This window comes from Lissotriton vulgaris, chromosome 3_1 (genome assembly GCF_964263255.1).
Source record: "Lissotriton vulgaris chromosome 3_1, aLisVul1.2, whole genome shotgun sequence".
Lineage (NCBI taxonomy): Eukaryota > Metazoa > Chordata > Amphibia > Caudata > Salamandridae > Lissotriton > Lissotriton vulgaris.
Window position 1 is genome coordinate 1,804,968,106 of NC_141689.1, and position 18,350 is coordinate 1,804,986,455.

The window sequence follows — 18,350 nt, forward strand, 5'->3', positions numbered from 1 at the left end:
TTAAACTGCAAAACACTGTTGCCCTTGCTTTATTTCATGCTACCAAACATCGATATGTGCATATCAAGCTTTCCATGTTGAGTCCATTGTCCGGCTTTGTTCTTGTTTAACCATTGAGAACACACGACTTACCATCCATGTGAGGCATCGTCACTGTCAGCTTTATCAGGTTGGGAAAATCAGGGTCTTCAGGACCAGTGTAGCGAATTTTGGCTGAGAAGGGCTCGGCTCCCACAGTTCCCGGGATACGTGGCTGGCAGAGTCCTTGGGGAAGAGAATGGCTGTTAGAGGTTTTATACATTGCCATGACCAACACTATTCACAGAGTTAAAGCTGGGGAAAAAACACATGCTCCCACAGCAAGATTTAGGGCCTGTGAATCTAGTAGACTTCCAAAGATGCTGCTGCTAAATGAATGAACTGGCACTTCTATAGAATATCACACACCCCAGGAAGCTGTTTGTTGCTCTAGCTGCCTCTGGTTAATGAATTATACACTATTACAATATATTAACGTTTTGGCTTGTTCTTTGTTTTGCACATTTGATCTTCCTCTGTAGGTACAACTATCAGGCTTAAGGATGAAAAGCACCACCACTGCTCTGGTCATTATGATGACTTTGGGACTCTGGCTATTCCCGTAAAGAGGCCTCCATTTCCGGGTTGGGACCAGGGGCGTTATTATGAAGCTTCCATAGTGAAGCCCGGTAACAACTCTGCTCCACCTGCCCATCAGAGTTACTGAGAGTGCATATAACTCTAGGAGCAAAGTTACCCTTAAAAATTAGGAATTCTTGTTACCTGTCTCATTGGACTTAAAGAGTGATTTGTAATGAGGCCTGTTGAGTGTATAGGCATATATATTTAGCATGTCACTAGGAGGGTCAGAAGGTAAGGCTCCATGGCACATTTTCAAGATATCCATATGACATTAATGTACATACAATAAATATGTATGGATCCCCTTTACATTGTCTGAGTTTATCCTGAAAATCTATCAGGGAACCTGCACTCGTGAACACCTATGATTTATGTCACCTGGTCTTATTTCCTTAAACTCAATGCATTGGTAGCTTATTTATTATTAAGAGAAGTAATGTTGGTACAAAACATTTCCTCTTGATACCAAACTAGTGCTGGTGCAGGCAGAGCTAGTACTAAGGTACTGATGCAAAAAATAGTTTTGCAAGCGCTGAATTTACTGTTGTATATCACACTGTCTAGAAAGTGGTTGTAAAAGGAGTGTCACTTCATTGTTTGTGACGTGCAACAATATGTACCAATGGCTTGAAACTGCTATGAAGGTAGCAAACAGCTGATGTTATTCAGACACCCCAATGGTGGTCGCATCCGTTAGCGAAGCAAAAGCTGTCACTGAGGTACCACTTCCACTTAGGGAACGTGCTCTATGCATTGGGGGGAGGGGATGGGGGAGGCAGAAGCAGTCCCTGTTCCCCTGAGATCCGTTTGCATCATGCCATGTATTTTATTCTGGTTGCAGCCACTCGCCGTTGAGGAAAAGAATCGATCATAGTAATTTGCAAATGTAAATGTAGGGACGGGGATCCCACTCGCTTCCATCCCTCTGTTTGTAGCTATTTGCAAAGATTCACTGAAGAATCCTGCTTATTAACCCCTTCACTGCGGCGGCTATTCCGCCGCAGTGCTAAGGGGGCAGGCGGAAGAGCGGCGGGCGCATGCTGGTGACGGAACCGCTCCGTCACCAGTGTCAGTTGCGCTGTGCTTATGACGGAGCGGTTCCGTCATGGCCCCGCCCGCTCAATAGAAAGCTCAGCGCAGGTGCGGAATTCGCGCCGCGCAGGAGCGTCGGGCGGGCCATGACGGAACCGCTCCGTCATCAGCACAGCGCCACCGCAGCTGATGACGGAGCGGTTCCGTCATCAGCAGGGGAGGGGTTAATATACATATGAAAAACATTTCTCTGAAACCTTACGAATGGTCTGTTTACACTGCAACAGTTACGTTAAAAATTAACTCCTCTCTACGAAGCTTTGAGCAAAAAAACAGTAAATAAATTTTGAGCTGATCTTTACTACATCTGACTCTTAACCGGTTCGATGCTGATCATCAGATCATCGGACTCTCAGCTACTGGTTTGCCCCCGTTATAAATTAGTGACCAAGGGAGGGAGAGCCTTCTCCGTTTTGGCCCCTCAGCTATGGAACAAGCTGCCTGAGGGGCTACGCAGGGAGGTGAATCTCCTACGTTTCAGGAAATCCCTGAAAACATTGCTGTTCAGAAGAGCCCTGACCGCAATGTAGGCCTGTAGTGGTGTCTCTCGGAGGAGTGAAGCTAAGTTATTGTAACAACATCTATTTCCAATGCGCTTAGAGGCCTGTAGGTGATTGAGCGCGTTACAAATCTAAACTAACAATAACAATAACAATCTGACTCTTAACCGGTTCGATGCTGATGACGGAACCGCTCCGTCATCAGCCGCGGTGGCGCTGTGCTGATGACGTAGCGGTTCCGTCATGGCCCGCCCGACACGGCTGCGCGGTGTGGATTTCGCGCCTGCGCGGCGCGTTCTATTGAGAGGGCGGGGCCATGACGGAACCGCTCCGTCATGAGCACAGCACAACCGCGGCTGGTGACGGAGCGGTTCCGTCACCAGCATGCACTCGCCCCGCCCCCTTAGCGCTGCGGCGGAATAGCCGCCGCAGCGATGTGGTTAAGTTTTTCAATTATTGATAAATGACTACTTTGTCCCCACCCCTCCCCGCGTGGGTGATAATAACGTTGTGAAGCATGGAAAGTACGTATTAAAAAGGTATCTCACCTTCCTCTCGGCTGACTGTCATGATTGGACTGTGAAGCTCCAGACCTGCATCGCCATTGGCGTTGACTGCGCGGGCTGCGCACTGCACGCGGGATCCAGCGTGGAAGTAGATGGAGTCCAGGGTGATGGACTTTGTGTTGGTAAAGAAGGTGTTGGAGTCCACTTCTCTCATAGGGCTGGTGACGCCGTCGCTACCGCTTGGAGCACTGATCAGCCAGCGGTATTGGGACAGTGTGTCGTTGATGTTCTCTGCAGCACAGATGGAGCCCGTTTTGTCATAGTCTGAATATTTGGGGTTACAGGCCTGAAAGGGGGCAGGGACAATTATTTATTTTGAAAGTTTTATATAGCGCGAACATGGCCACAGAGGATATCAGAGCTCTTTACAGATTATGCAGAAGGACGAGTACATGGAAACACAAATAATCAGCATATCGACAGGTACATATATTTAGAATGTCCAACATTCTCAAGAACCTAGCATCTAGGGCACAGAGCAGCGTCAAATTGTCCGGGAGTAAAGTGGGGAAGAAAGACTGAGGCAGATATTTCTTCATCAAGAGCTCTTTAACTTCTGATTAAATTAAATTCAATAAATGAAACAAAAACACAAAGCAACCTTATGTTTTAAATTCTGCCTTTAAATATGCTTTTTAATTAAGTTATGGTGGATGCTGTGCAAGTCTATGCCCTTACTGGCACACACAGTTTGGTTCTTTCCATCAAATGTATAGCATTAACACCAAATGAATCCAAGAGTTTTGGTGCTTTTGTTAATTACAGTTTGGAAAGGTTGCTGGAAGACCTCTAGAAGGACAATCTTTGTTAATGTTTGGTTTACTGGAAGATTAGGACATAAAGCATTGGACTAAAGTGGAAGATTTTTGTTCCAGCTAATTCTATCATTTTGGGGTAAATTAAATTAGATTTTTTAAATAGTGTGCAGATTTGGTTTTTAGATAGTGTGGCTTGGGAATTAGAGATGTTCAGGGTGAATTTTCGGATTTCTGTCACCACTCTCGTCATCTCTTATGTTTTTGAGAGGCAGTCATTTGCCCAATTATCGCCCATAATGTATTGCCCTATGGTTACTCCTATTGTAGTTACTTCTATTGAGCTGCAGAATGATATTAGTGTGTTGACGTTTAATGTGCAAATGGCAGCTTTGGGTTACTGGGTTTATTTGGCATTCCATGTTTTGCCTGGAATCACAATAGGCTGAGCGTTGTGACCTGCGATAGATGAGTGACATGTGCGAGGTCGATCTTTAATAGAGTACAGGTATAGTTTTTGCGTGGGTTGTTTTTGGTGCCCAGCAGTAGAAATTCAGCTTTGTTCCTATTGATGCTAAGTCAGGATGAGCCTATCCGTTTTAGATATCACCCCCACCCAGTTGCCAAAGGCATTAGCTCGCCCATAAGTGAAACCTATTATCTTTGCCAATACTTGTTTCATTTCTATTTTTTTTAAACTGAATATTTTATTGGTACAACCGAATTTATCAGTGATAGACTTTTTAGAGCAAACAAAAATGAGGTTGTGTTTGAGTGTGCACAACATCAGCGGTGCTTTTGCAAGCACAACGAAAGCAATGATTTTATACATGCTAGCTATGAAGCTAGATTCAGCAGAATGCAAAGTGTGCTAACACTTCACCCTAGTTAACTCGAGTTGGGAAAAGGCCACACATGTTTATAATCCATATAAAATACACTACATGTCAGTGCATTCTCCTGGGCAGGAATCCAAATAAAACTGCAGCACTATGCTGAGATGTCCCATGAATCGTTAAAATGTTTGCAGCTCAGAGCCCCGCTGAGGTCCACGTACTTCTCAGTTATGCTTTATGTCAATAGGGTGGGGGAGAATGGGGGTGGTAAAAAATACCAAAGATTTCAAATTCATCTCGAAATGTCCAGAGTGCAAGGATGTCTTGTGATTCAGGCACAAAAAAGGGACGTTTTTGTCCTGTCACTTGTAAATTGGCCCCACATACTGGTGTAAAGGTGGGTGCTTTATCTCGCCCTACGGAGGGGCCAGGCTGGTAATGTGTACCATGAAGTGGTTCTGGCCATGCTACCACACTGTTCCCAGAACTGAGCACCTGGGGGCATATTATCAAGAACGGCGTTAAAAATTATCGCCGCTTTGGCAGCAGAAAACTGCCTCTAAAGCGACGATAATGGGCTTTCATAATCTGCCCTTGAGAATTCCAATAGAAGTCCATGTTCTGGTGTGAATATGGGCTTCTATTGGAATTCTACAAGGCATATTATCAAGCCCATTATCGCCGTTCTTGATGATATGCCACCCAGTCTTTGATGTGGTGAAGGAACTGCTAAGCATGATTGGGAAACAGGAGAACAATCTTAGAGGCAAATAAAGCTGAAAGAGAGACAAAAAGAGAAATGAGAGAGAGAGAGAGCGAAGCTGGAATCTGCTCTTTCAATTTCATGCAGCTGTAGTTGTCTGCCGAGCTTAAGAGGCTCCTGCTCCTGTTTCATACACAGAGCACTTGAGTCCAAAAGCCATTCCTTTCCGAGAAGCAGTGGGAATGCAGTGTCTGATTGAAGGGGCTACATGTTGTCATAACACATATGCCTCTGATATTTTAAAGCAGCAGAGACATCTGAGCTCCAGCATTCAATTGAGATATTCTATAAAAAGCGGGTGTAAATATATCCCAGCACCATATGGTCCATTCAGACTTAAAGGGATGTTTTTGGTTAATATACATTTTGAACCCTATATGGAGTGTGACCCCTGAATATCAAAACCCCAATATCGATGGGAAACAATATTGAAGACAGAATGTCAAAAATAAGATATTAACAGGTAAGTCTAGATTTTCTCTACCTAACTCTACATATAAGTACCTATGTGGTTCATAAGTCTTCAAGGTACGTATACGTGGAGTTAATAGTAAATCTATACTTCCCTGTAGGCACTTACCTTTTGATATTTTGCCCCTCGATAATATTGTACCACGATATTGTTGGTGTAGATATTCAGTAGTATAATCCCTATAAAGGAAATGGCTGTATCCATTGAATGGTTACTGTTGCATAGGCTAATTAGTGACCATAGAGCCAAGTCAAGGACAGTCCCTGTTGCCACACAGATGACATGTACATTTGAGTTCAGTGACCCCTGGTTATAGAGGGATTCCTCAACTTCGGTGAAGGCAATGAATTAGCTAGTTCGAAAAAGGTAATAAATGAAAAAATCACGGGGCATGTATTTCCTTCAGTGGTAAAAGAGGCATTAAATGAGGGAAGAAAGGGGTTTTGGTTAGAAATATTAGGCACACTGGTGGAGCAAATGAAAAAGGGTGGCAGCTTATTGGGAGCAGGACACCTACATTGTCTTATTCATGTGTTACGTGGCCGGAAGCATTGTCTCTACCTTCTGTAGGGATCATTGCTCCATCATTGTCACTGTGAACCCCATGCATTTTCGTTACTTTTTGGATGAAAGAAGGGTGTGCCCTCTCTCCCAACAGTATATGACAGAAGAATGACTCACCGTTACACACACGACAGGATAGCCCGTGGAAGGATGAGGGTTCTCCTTTGCTTTAGATGTGTCATCGTACGAAAGCAGAGACACCACCTGGGGAACAGCTGGGAAGGTCACGTCGGCAACGCTGTCCATTTCTTCGATATATACTATCGCTTTATTCATCTAAAGGAGAGGAAATAGGAAACTCAGACTCTGTAGACTCACGAAAAGATCCAAAAGCAAACTTGTTTGGCCCAATTTCATGAAGAACATAAAACAAAGATTGATGGAGGTTCTAAGACCACTCCTATCTCTTGTAGACCTACTGTGATCAGCCTCAGAATTTATGAAAACATGCTTCATTTGTGATTTATTTGAGCATGTGTTTGGAGTTTCAGAAATAAGGGAAAAGAGTCACAAAAGCTGCAAAATCTAGTTTGTGATCCTCATAAGGCATCACTTTGTGGGCAATTCATATAATGTTAAAAACACAGCAATAAATATTTCATACCTGATGCCGACATTAAATAAAATATTAACTCTGCTTAATGAATCTTTTAAAATTAGTAATAATTCTGCAAACATCATATAAAAATATGCAATATTTTGTTTTTTTTATGCAACAGGGTCCAAGCCTTTATCATAATCTTCGAGAGATATCTTTCCCTGTAAGCACACAAGGCATATCCTGGTTCTGACAAACTGGAGCACAGAATTACATGTCAGCTTTACAGATTTAGCTAAGAGTCTTATTTCGCACAGGTTACAGTTGAAGATATATATCTTACTGATTTATATGGCATCTGTATATATGGGTTCAATGTAAATTGAATACCTAAGGGCACAATCTTAATTCCTTGTCAGGAACAAACTGGAAGAACTCTGAGGCCAGAATTTGCAGCAGAGATAACAGAATGCCAGAATTAAATTTAGCGGTCGGTATTTCTGCTGCAAACTCTGGCCATTATGAGTGCCTTGAATTGTGGAACAACTGCTAACACCTAGGTTTATCAATTGCTCTTGAAAGAAGTTTTTCAACATTTCAGTGAAAAAAACACAAACATTTTCCACCTTCTCTGAGTAGGCGTGAAATGTCAGCATGACTGCTGTTTGGGATGCTTAATGGAGTGAGGTGGCAATGGTGACAGGCATAGTTGTGATGTGTCTTGGAAGAACGTTAACTGCTCCACCGGAGCCACAGACTGCAGCAGGCAGTGAGCAGGCCTGTGGAATACTGCTTGCCCCCGCTCCTGTAGCCTCCCTGAGAGGCCAGGTAATTTTGGGCCCAGAATGATCAATTCCTGAGATTTCAGACCTGATTATTCCAGGTACACAAACACTCATAACTGTGATTTATATTATTTCACCGAGAGTTACACCTCATAATGAGAGCCTAGGTAGTAGATTTATGGACACTTCACCAAAGTGGTAGACTCCCATAAGCAGAATGCAGCGAACTGACCCCACAGAGAAACCAGAGACAGAGGTACAATTACAACACACAACTAAATTATTCATTACCTCCCCAATTAAGGTCATTTTGTGCAGCAAGAATCTGTTATATAGCCTAGTAGCCCGCCGTAGCGGGCTATACCGGCTATTAAAGGCCTGCTCCCGCAGGCGAGGGACTTTAACAAGGGAGTGGGACTTTAATAGCCGGTATAGCTCTGCTATGAAGGGTTATAAGGCTATTAGAACATTCTGCCCCTAGTGGCAGAATATTCTAACAAATAAAACAAATTCTTCTCGAAGCTCGAGGGGGTTTAAATCCCCCCGAGCTCTGAGAGGCTTTTGTAAAACATTGGAATGTTGCTCTGCTGGCCTTTACCGGCCCGTAGAAGCAGGGAGCACTCCATTGTCTTCAATAGAGCTCCCAACATTCCAATTTTCTAAGTATTGTTAAAACATTGGATTGTTGAGAGCTCAATTAAAGACAATGCAGTAGGTCTGGGCTCATAATGGCTGGTATAAGCCGGAGCTCCAACATTCCAATGCTTGTCTTCATGTTTCTCTCTTTTTAATTTAGAACAGTCTACCCTTAGTGGGTGGAATGTTCTGATAGTCTTATGGCCCTTCTGACTATCCCGGTCAACAAGAGAATCACCTTCCGTCTCCTCACCCACGCACACAAGGCCCTTCACAACCAAGGCCCAGGATACCTCAACAGCCGCCTCAACTTCTACGCTCCCACAATCCAACTTCGATCGACCGGCCACGCCCTCGCCGCCGTCCCCCGCATCCGAAGAGCCAGCACAGGAGGAAGGTCCTTCTCCTACCTGGCCACCAAGACCTGGAACTCCCTCCCGACCCACCTCCGCCTGACCCAGGACCACCTCGCCTTCAGGAAGCAGCTCAAGACCTGGCTGTTCGAGCAGTAGCGGACCCCCCCCCTAGCGCCTTGAGACCCTCCGGGTGAGTAGTGCGCTATATAAATGCTGTGATTGATTGATTGATTGACTAGACTATACCGGTTGTTATAGGCCCTTTCCCTCCAGGTCTTTAGTAACTGGTATAGCCCTTGTCAGCGGGCTATGAGGCTACACTAGATCATTGGAATGTTGAGAGCTACATTGAAGACAATGAGCAGGAGCGACTTATATGCACTCATACAGGCCCGCTGCTCTCAACATTTAAATGTCCTAATATACAGCCTCTGCGTTTCTCTTCCCCTCCAGCTTGAAAATATATTAATTGTGCAGCTCTTGCTGTGAATGTTCAAACAGCTGTGGCCCTGCATGCTGCTGTTAGCTGTGGAACATTCACAGCAACATCTATGAACAAAAGCTTCGGAGCCAAGGGGATTTCAGCCCCCTTGGGCTCCGTGAGGCCTTTGTGTTACGAATTAGAAGATTCTATCCTGATGGGGTGGAATTTTCGAATAGCTTTATAGCCCGCTGTAGCTGGGCTATACCCGTTATTAAAGGCACGCTCCCTTTTAAAAGCCCTCGCCTTCGACTTTTAACACTGCAGCAGGCCTTTAATGGCCAGAATAACTCAATATGGCAGCTATGATCCTATATTAGAACATTGGAATGTGGACCACTCCATTGATTATAATGGAGTGCTCCGAGCTGTCACTGGCCGGTAAAGGCCTGCAAAGCAACATTCCAATGTTGTTTTCACAAAGGATTCTCGGAGCCCGAGGGGATTTAAGCCCCCTCAGGCTCCGAGAGGCCTTTGTTTTATTTGTTAGAACATTCTGCCCTCTAGTAGCAGAATGTTCTAATAGCCTTATAGCCCTTCATAGCTGGACTATACCAGCTATTAAAGTCCCATTCCCTTGTTAAAGGAGCAGGCCTTTAACCCTTTCCATGCTCATGACGAGCTCAGCTCGTCATGAGGCACAGTGGAGCTGTGCTGATGACGAGCTGAGCTCGTCATGAAATGAGGGAAATCTGAATTCTTCAGCACAGGAGGGGAAAATGTGCAGCAGCGATGTGGTTAATAGCCGGTTTATCCCGCTACGGCGGGCTATAAGGCTATATTAGAGCACTGGAATGTTGAAAGCTCCACTAAAGACAATGGAGGGGCCCTGGGTTTATAATGGCTGGTATAAGCCTTCTGCTCCAACACTCCAATGTTTGTCTTTATGTTTGCCCCTTTTTAATTTAGAACATTCTACCCTTAGTGGGTGCAATGTTCTAAAAGCCTTAAAGCCTGTCTGCCTCAGGCTATACCAGTTGCTAAAGAACCTCTCCCTCGTTATAGGTCTGAGCCACAGGTTCGGGGACATTAACAACTGGTATAGCCCTTGGCAGCAGGCTAAAATGCTGCTCTGGGCTGAAGGCAGCAATGGAATTATGGGTTTGGCTTAAGTCATGTTGGAGCATTTGAAAGAAAGCCATGAACTTATTTTGTCACTAGAGATTCTATCATTCAAGATAAGTAACTTATGTTTTTTTCCATCTTTAAGTGCAAAGAGCAGTGGAATCATGATTTCTTTCACCACTTTTCCAGTTTATGGACGTTATATTTAAATTTACTAAGCAACATATTATACTAAGGGACATGCTTACATGCTTAGAAGAATAGGAAATTATTTTTAGATGTGCTTGACTATCAATGAAAGCTGAACTTTTCAGCATTAGGCGCCAAATCCTATTAGAGGCAGAATGTCCTTAAATTCTGAGTTTTGCTTGAGTATAATTTACTAAGCGCCAGGATTGTACATTCCTACTTAAAATGAAAAAGTAGAGCGGGATTAATAAAGAAAATCAAAGTTTATCCAAAATGATGCCAGTGTCAGGACACTCGGCCTTCAAAGGAATTATTTATTATATTCTCCATGTAATGTCGTTAGATCTCGTTTAAGTTTTGTCCATGGTTGCTCAGCTCTGATTGGCCATGTGTTCGATTATGAGTTATCCTATTGGCTCAAGGTTGAAGGTACTCGTGGCTAAAACGTGACAAGCCTAAAACCACATTACTCACCTGCGTCTCAGCGACCATGTTCTCATCGGGCTTCAAGTGGACGGTGAAGGCTTCTCTCATCTCTCTCTCGCCATCATACAGCACCTCGACCTCCACAAAATGCTCTGTTTCTCCTTCTTTAAACTCGATGTCTGTTTGAAAACAAAAGGCATAGCTGAGATGAAAAGGCCAGCGTCGCATACTGGTTCGCTGGCGGAAGCGGGAGCGCGAGCTGGCGTTCACGCCCCGGCACTGGGGCTCGTTAGTCATCGCCTGCAATGGGACGTGAATGCAGGCGACAGCTGCAGGTACGGGCCCGCATTCCCCGAGAGCTGCGGTGGCCGAGAAGGCCTTTTGCAAGCTGCCTTTTCAATCCTGAGACAGCTGCTTACCTCACGTGGATGCTTTGCAGGGAGCCGGCAAGGGGGTGGCATTGAGGAGACAGAGGTTTCACGGCTCATTAGCAACACCGGAAGTGCCTCTGTTCGTCCTACTGTTTCCATTTCTGAAGCAAAGTCGTACTTTTTATTTTAAGTGAGTTTTGCGCCCCACCTCTATACAAGTGCACATGTACTTTTAAATGCAAACCTAATATTGCTGTACCACTGTACCTCCTATGGCGGGCCTCTGTCCAGAGTCAATTAAAAGTTGGACTTGTGATCTAAGCACAGAAACACCCAGCATGAGCAGCAGTAAGATGCCAGCGGCCTACTGAGTGGCCACTCTAATTTTCATGGTCAAATACAGCTCCGCGCAAAGCGTCATATTCGTTCCATAAGGATCACACAGACTTTAATAGAAGACTGCGGTTATTCAAAAGGGGTTTCATTATATTTTCTGTCTAATGCACACTGTTTTTTGGGCTGGTTTCTATCTTTGGGGGCACAGTTGGGGTAGTACAGGACAGCAGGCACTTCAGCTGGATGAAGTTAATATCTCTGGGTGGTGAAGAAATAGAAATCAACAGATTAGAACTTTTCCTGAACTGAAAAGTTTACAGCAGGGATGAAGGCACACAGCCCAGGCATTAGGAAAGTGATGGACTATTTTAGGGGTTGAGGCCTGTTTATGGAATCTTCAGGAGGTGGAAACCCTGTAAAAGAGATTGAAGCTCCAACTAACCATATAGGGGCATTGAATTTTTATTACAAGAACCACATATACCTGTGAGATGGAGAGAGAAAATATTTTGCTGGGAACCGCCAGATCCGGACCTAATATTCATTTAGCAAAAAGGTATCCGACCCGTCTTCCTCTAATGCTTTAATATACCTTTATCATCCTTCTCCCACAGGGATGGACTGGGTATCAAAATCTGCCCTGGCAAATTTTGTCAGAGCAGCCCCTGTGCAAAGCATAGCCAGCAAGTGCAGCGAGTGAGCCTAAGCCTGAACACTGCAAGGAGAGTTTCGAGGAGAGGGGGAGGAGGGGTGGGGGTTCTCTCCAAGAAGATTTGGGGAAAAAGGGAAACATTAAAAAAATGGTGCATTCTACAACACATTTTTCATTATATATTCAATAGCATTGGCTTTTGAGGCATAGTAAATGACCTTACAGTGCACCAGGATACCTAGTCATACCCACAGACATTCCTATGGAGAACACAAAAAATAGAATGTCAAGTATGAAACATGAATTTAAATATAAAATAAGTGCACACATTCACTGTTGACCACAGCCAAGAATCTGACAACAGAATGAAAAGCCATTTTGAGGGATGTTAGCATCCTCCACCCCAGTAAGTGGCACAGCAGGGCTGGCTTTAGCACTGTTGGCCCCGGTGCAACAATATTTTTGGATGCCCCCCCAATGATTTCCTCCTCCACAGATTCACTCACTATCACTCTCCAACAGTGCCCCTCATCTCTACATGGCCCTCTCTCACATTTATTTTATGTTTTTTTATAGTTACTTTAATACCAGTGTAGGGTGTTGGAGTACTTTACATTTCATACACATACAGAGACTGAATCATACACATGGAAATCAGTGTACAGAACATGTTACATAAGACAAAGGTGACTACAAGGTGTAGGACTCAAATGTCATCCATAGAGGTTGGCAGTTTTTAAGTGTGGTTGGTCTGGAGAACACAAACTCAGGAGTCAAAACATAACACAGTGGTTAGTGTTAACTTTACTAATAATTTATTTCTACCCAACAAACCCTTTTAAACAACATTAGGATAATGAAAGACTGAAAAAAATACATAGCTTTCTAACCTGTATCATGCAGTATGCATGCAGCTCTTTGATGGCTGTTCATAACTCATTGTGCTATACTACAATTGTAACTTATGAACTGTAAGTAACAAAGGCTCTCTATGACAAAAGCAGTAAACCACAGAGCTATCCACATAAAATACAGTTCTGTGATCTGCATGGTGCCTGTTCTTTGAAGCAGGAATGGTAAACCTCTGTGCTACTGTTAGATCTGCCATCTTTTGGGGTGTTTCCCTGCCTTTTTGCCTTCTGACCTCCTGGTTTTGATGGGATGCCACTTCAATTTTGCTGGTTTAGTGCCTCTGCACACTTTTTCACTGCTATTCAGTGCTAAAGTGCAAGTGCTCCCACTGTAAATTGTGATATGTTTGGTTTTCCATGATTGGGATATTTGATTTCCTAGTAAGTCCCTAGTAGAGTGCACTGTTTGTGCCCAGGGCTTATAAATCAATTGCTACAAGTGGGTTTGAAGCACTGGTTTGCCATCCACACAAGTAGCCTCTCAAAAGTGTTTCAGACTTACCACTGTAGTGTCTGCGCACAGTTTTTATTGCCATATCGACCTGGCAAGTGCACCCGATTGTCAGGCCCTAACTTTCCCTTTTCTTACATGTAAGGTACCCCTCAGGTATGCCCAAGGTACCCCCATGGGAAGGGTGCAGTATATGTGAAAGGTAGGACATGTACTGGTGTGTTTTACATGTCCTGATAGTGAAATACTGTGTATTTCGTGTTTCACTATTAAAAGGCTGTATGTCCCATAAGCTATCATTGGAGCTGCACTGTACCATTTACAAGCATAACTTTCCATTGGTACAAGATAGAGAAATGGAGTTTAGGCTTCTCAAATTCAGAATTTAAAAATACATCTTTTTGTAAATATCATTTTTTATAGTGTGTGTTTGAAAATGCCACTTTTAGAAAGTGGGCATTTTCTTGCTTAACCTTCCTGTGTTCCTCTGCCTGTTTGTGTATTTATCGTCTGGGTTGAAAGTTACAGGGGCTGGGGATGTGCATTCACACTAGACACACAAGGGGGAGGTAGTGAACTTGGCCTGAGCCAGCAAGAACTGGTTTACGTATGCTGGAGGAAGTTTGTTTGTGCCAACTTCAAAGGAGAATGTGGTATACACATTGAAGCTCTGATCCCAAAACTTAAGAACTCTTTGGGATAAAGGAACCTGACAAGAAGAAGAGCTGGAGAAGTTGTGAGTAGAGACTACAACTTTGTTGTGTTCTTTGCTGTGTTGGCCTGCAGTGGCTGCTTCTATCTTGGGCAGTAAAAAGAGAGGACTGAACTTTCTACAACTTCTTTTGCTGAGTACCTCCAAGGGCTTGTGGTAGAGCTTGCCCCCTGTTCAAGAAGTCTCAGGAACACCAAAGACTTTGCCTTCCTCTGGGTACCTGCATCCGGAACTGTGTGTTTCAGCTGCAACAGAGAGAAAAGACAACCTGGAGCTGTCAACAACGACACTTCCTGCTCCATGACCTTAAGGCACCTCAGAGGGCACTGCTGCACTATCCACCGCAATGCTGGTGTCACCGCCGCCACTGTCCAGCGCCGCCAATGGGCATCTGATTACACCACGACCTATGAGCACCGCACTCAACACCGCCTCTTTTCACGCTGTTGCCCTGGTCTCACAAACAATGCCGCTGCAAGCTGACATCGATGCCGCTGCCTGCACCGGGGTTTGGGGGCACTACTTGTAAGTTACACATTGCACTGCCCCATCCCAGCCCACAGTTTTGGCACATTGACGTCAGCACCGCGACCTGTGGGCCCCGCAAACTGCATTGCCCCATCTCGCATTGCAGCCATGGGTCTACCTACAACAGCGCTTCAGCAACAATGATGCCGCTGCTTGCAACGTGACCTGCCAGCACCAAAACGAGCGCTGCCCCACTTTACACTGCAGCCCTGGTGTCACCGATGCCACTTGGCGATCGTCACAGAGCCACTGCCTTTACCGCCACCTGAGGGCACGGCACAGCGCTTCACTTCACACCCCAGCCTCAATGCCTGCCGACACCAGTGCTCCTGACTTCAGCATCACGGAGTTCGACTTGCAACGTGTGTGACTTCAAGGGCCTAAAGACCCCTGCATTGTGGAGCTCACTGCGAGGTCCCTGATGCCATGCATTGCCAAAGGGACTGTTTGCGGGTCTTCCCAACACCGTAGCTGGTCCTGGATGCCACAGCCGGTCTGAACCATTGAATTTGTTTGTTCACAACGCTGTGACAGCCCCGGAGAGACCTAGCGACTTCCAGGAACGATATTTAAAATCCATTCTTTTATTATTCGTATCCTGATAACTGTATGTTGGATTTTTATCATTTTGGTCTTGTTTTAAACAGATAAATATTGGATATTTTTCTAAAACTGGTGAGGTGTCCTTTTGTAGTGTTTTCACTGTAGTACAGTGTGCTATGTGCAAATTCTTTACACATTGCCTTTGAGATAAGCTTGACTGCTCGTGCCAAGCTACCAAGTGGGTGAGCAGAGGTTATTTTAGAAGCGTACCTCCCTTATCCTGACAAGGAAGAGGGGCCCCTACTTGGACAGGGTAACAACCTGCCAACTAAAGACTCCCATTTCTAACAGCTACTTTAAATGAGTCAAAACTGTCTCTAGACAAAACCATGATCCTTCTATAGCAGTAACATTAATCACCAGAGAAATCTTGACATTTATATTGTTGCCTGAAAACTGCTGGGGCTGATATAAAAGGAACTCTGTAGCAGGGCATTTAAACCCATAACGATATGCAAACACAGTACCCCCAAGCTCAGAGATAAACTGTCCCACAGTAACACAACCGACCACCAGGAACCAAACCAGCCCCCATCCTTCCAGGCTCGTGGAGAAACACCTGATGCCCATTACCACCTATCTGGCCTTGTGCCCCCCAAATGTTTTTAATGTTTGTATTGTGGACCCTCAAACACACTATCACTGTCATGCTTTCTCATCAGGTCTCTAAAAACCGGGGTGGGCTCAACCATATCCCTTACAACAGTCATGGTCACAACTTCAATCAGTCCTACTGTTACAGTCACAAAGAAATGACAGCCAAAGACTGCTGAGACAAGATGTGACACCCTGTTCGTTGCTCAGCTTTTCACAGGGATTAACTAGATCTCACGAGAGCTGAGGGGTCTCTTTTTGCGTGCAGGGACTGGCGAAATGTGCTGGTGCTTACCTTCAGACATGGGGTTGTAATCCTCTCCGGAGGTGGCAGATCCGTCCTTGGTGTGAATCCTGACGATGGAGACTTTGGAGCTGTCTCCGAGGCGCAGGACGGGGATCTTCACCACAGCAATCTCTCCTGGCTCCTGTGGCTCTTTGATGCTGTACTTGATCTCGGAGAATTTGATGATTGGTTCTGTGGGAGAGAGCAGAAGACGTGTTAACGTTTGCCAAAGTTCAACATGAAGCCAGGTATGCACACTGGAGAAACCATGGTGTGTCTCTCACACACGTACAGTGTTAAGTGCTTACACACATTCAGCCCAAACTAAAGGGCAGGAACAGGACACATTTCTTCATGGATAACCCACATGCACTATCTCAAAGGAGGCTTTTGGATGGAGAATGTAATACACCCAACGTGGCATGTAATGTGTGAGCCTGGGAACTAAAGAGGGAGAGTATGTTGCTTTTTTCAGTATTTAACTGATATTTTTTATTTGAATCAGCAAATTAATGTTTTAATACACAGCCTCCCATATACCTTTCAGGCTGGGGTCTGCTGTTTAATATTTTAAAGTTATATTATTTTGTTAAATGCATTTTCTCCTTTTAATCAAAAATATATTACACATTTTATTGTGATGTTTTATTAACTATTCAATAAATTATTTCATTACATTGTGCATAAAATCTTATCACAGACATTACTGTCAGAAAACTTACTGTCTTCCTCATCCTTGATCTTGATCAGAGTCTCGTTTTGCTCCCCAATGGATGCACCAAAGGTAGAGTCACTTTTCGGTGTGCCGAGGACTAGCCGGAGCTCCTCCTCCTCCTCATAGATCGAGTCATCTCCAAGTGTCACCACGCAAGGCTTCTCACTGTCACCTGCAAGGAATAGGAAGGAGGCAGTGCCGTCAATCTCACACTTCCATCATCGCAGCATCAAAATATGGGGGAGAGGGGGGGGGGATTTCAAGATTACCTCACATAGATGTTGATACACCAAAATGCCAGGGATAGCAGAAGCCACTTGACACTCCATTGAGCCCTGAGAATATGGCAGGCTTGAAGGTGTGTTTCACGTGCCACCCCTCAAAAGTACACTATTTTCTGCAGAGGTGCTAATGGAAGGGCAACGTGTGGACACTACAGAAACTAAGCAGGGCTTTTGTAATCCTGATTGCCTTCTGTTCCTTTTGCTTCCATCATGATCCCTGAGCCCAGCGGTTTCAAGGGCTGGGGCAGGGGTGTCAGCCATGGCCGTCAATTCACTGAAATGCCAGGTGTAGCGGAAGTGACATCACACGCCTTTTGATCTCCACTTTCACACACAAATTCACACATATACACTCACTCATACATAAACACACTCTCCCCTACAAGTAGGCACACAACATACATTTAAAAGCATTTTTTACTTACCTCGCTTCCACGTAAGGGCATATTCCAGCTTATTATACTCCGTTTTTATTACACTTTTAATTAATAATATATTTTATTTATTCACTATTAGTGTAATAAAAAATGTACAGAAAATAAAGAGAGTTGAGCCCCAGCTGCCCCTGTGTTCCTGGCACAGAATTTTCTACCTCTGAGGCCAAGTCAAAAGATCTGGGTTTAATCCATCACCGTTCTTTAGCCCACTCTGCCACCCCAGTTTAGACATGGCTATATGCAATTCAGTCTGACCCTGTGCCTCATGGGACAGTCCAGGCCGAACTGTCAAGCCATGCCTTCCCTGGACCGGAAACAAGCTTCAGAGGATCGGTTTCTGGCATTCCAGCCGTCTTCAGCCCGGCTTGCTTGAATCCAGTGACAAAGTGAGCAAGGGACTCACGTCTGAGCATACCCTGCCACACTTATGGCGGCCAAAAGCGGTACAAAAGGGGGGTGGTAATGGACAGAGCATCTGAACCAATCAAAACACTCACACCCAGTCAAAAGATCTGGGTATAATCCATCACCGTTCTTTAGCCCACTCTGCCACCCCAGTTCAGACATGGCTATATGCAATTCAGTCTGACCCTGTGCCTCATGGGAACAGTCCAGGCCGAACTGCCAAGCCATGCCTTCCCTGGACCAGAAACAAGCTTCCGAGGACCAGTTTCTGGCATTCCAGCCGTCTTCAGCCCGGCTTGCTTGAATCCAGTGGCAAAGTGAGCAAGGGACTCACGTCTGAGCATACCCTGCCACACTTATGGCGGCCAAAAGCGGTACAAA

General features: G+C 44.8%; 1 protein-coding gene across 1 annotated transcript in view; it reads right to left on the minus strand.

Moving 5' to 3' along the window:
• The window catches only part of FREM3 (FRAS1 related extracellular matrix 3), a 229,581-nt gene that overhangs the window by 49,283 nt on the left and 161,948 nt on the right, over window positions 1-18,350 (minus strand). The window contains exons 10-15 of the mRNA XM_086962240.1: window positions 16,851-17,015; window positions 16,138-16,320; window positions 10,733-10,863; window positions 6,326-6,484; window positions 2,801-3,104; window positions 133-264 (exon numbers count right to left, since the gene is read on the minus strand). Coding sequence (XP_086818366.1) covers window positions 133-264; window positions 2,801-3,104; window positions 6,326-6,484; window positions 10,733-10,863; window positions 16,138-16,320; window positions 16,851-17,015 — 1,074 coding nt within the window. The remainder of the gene's footprint in view (window positions 1-132; window positions 265-2,800; window positions 3,105-6,325; window positions 6,485-10,732; window positions 10,864-16,137; window positions 16,321-16,850; window positions 17,016-18,350) is intronic.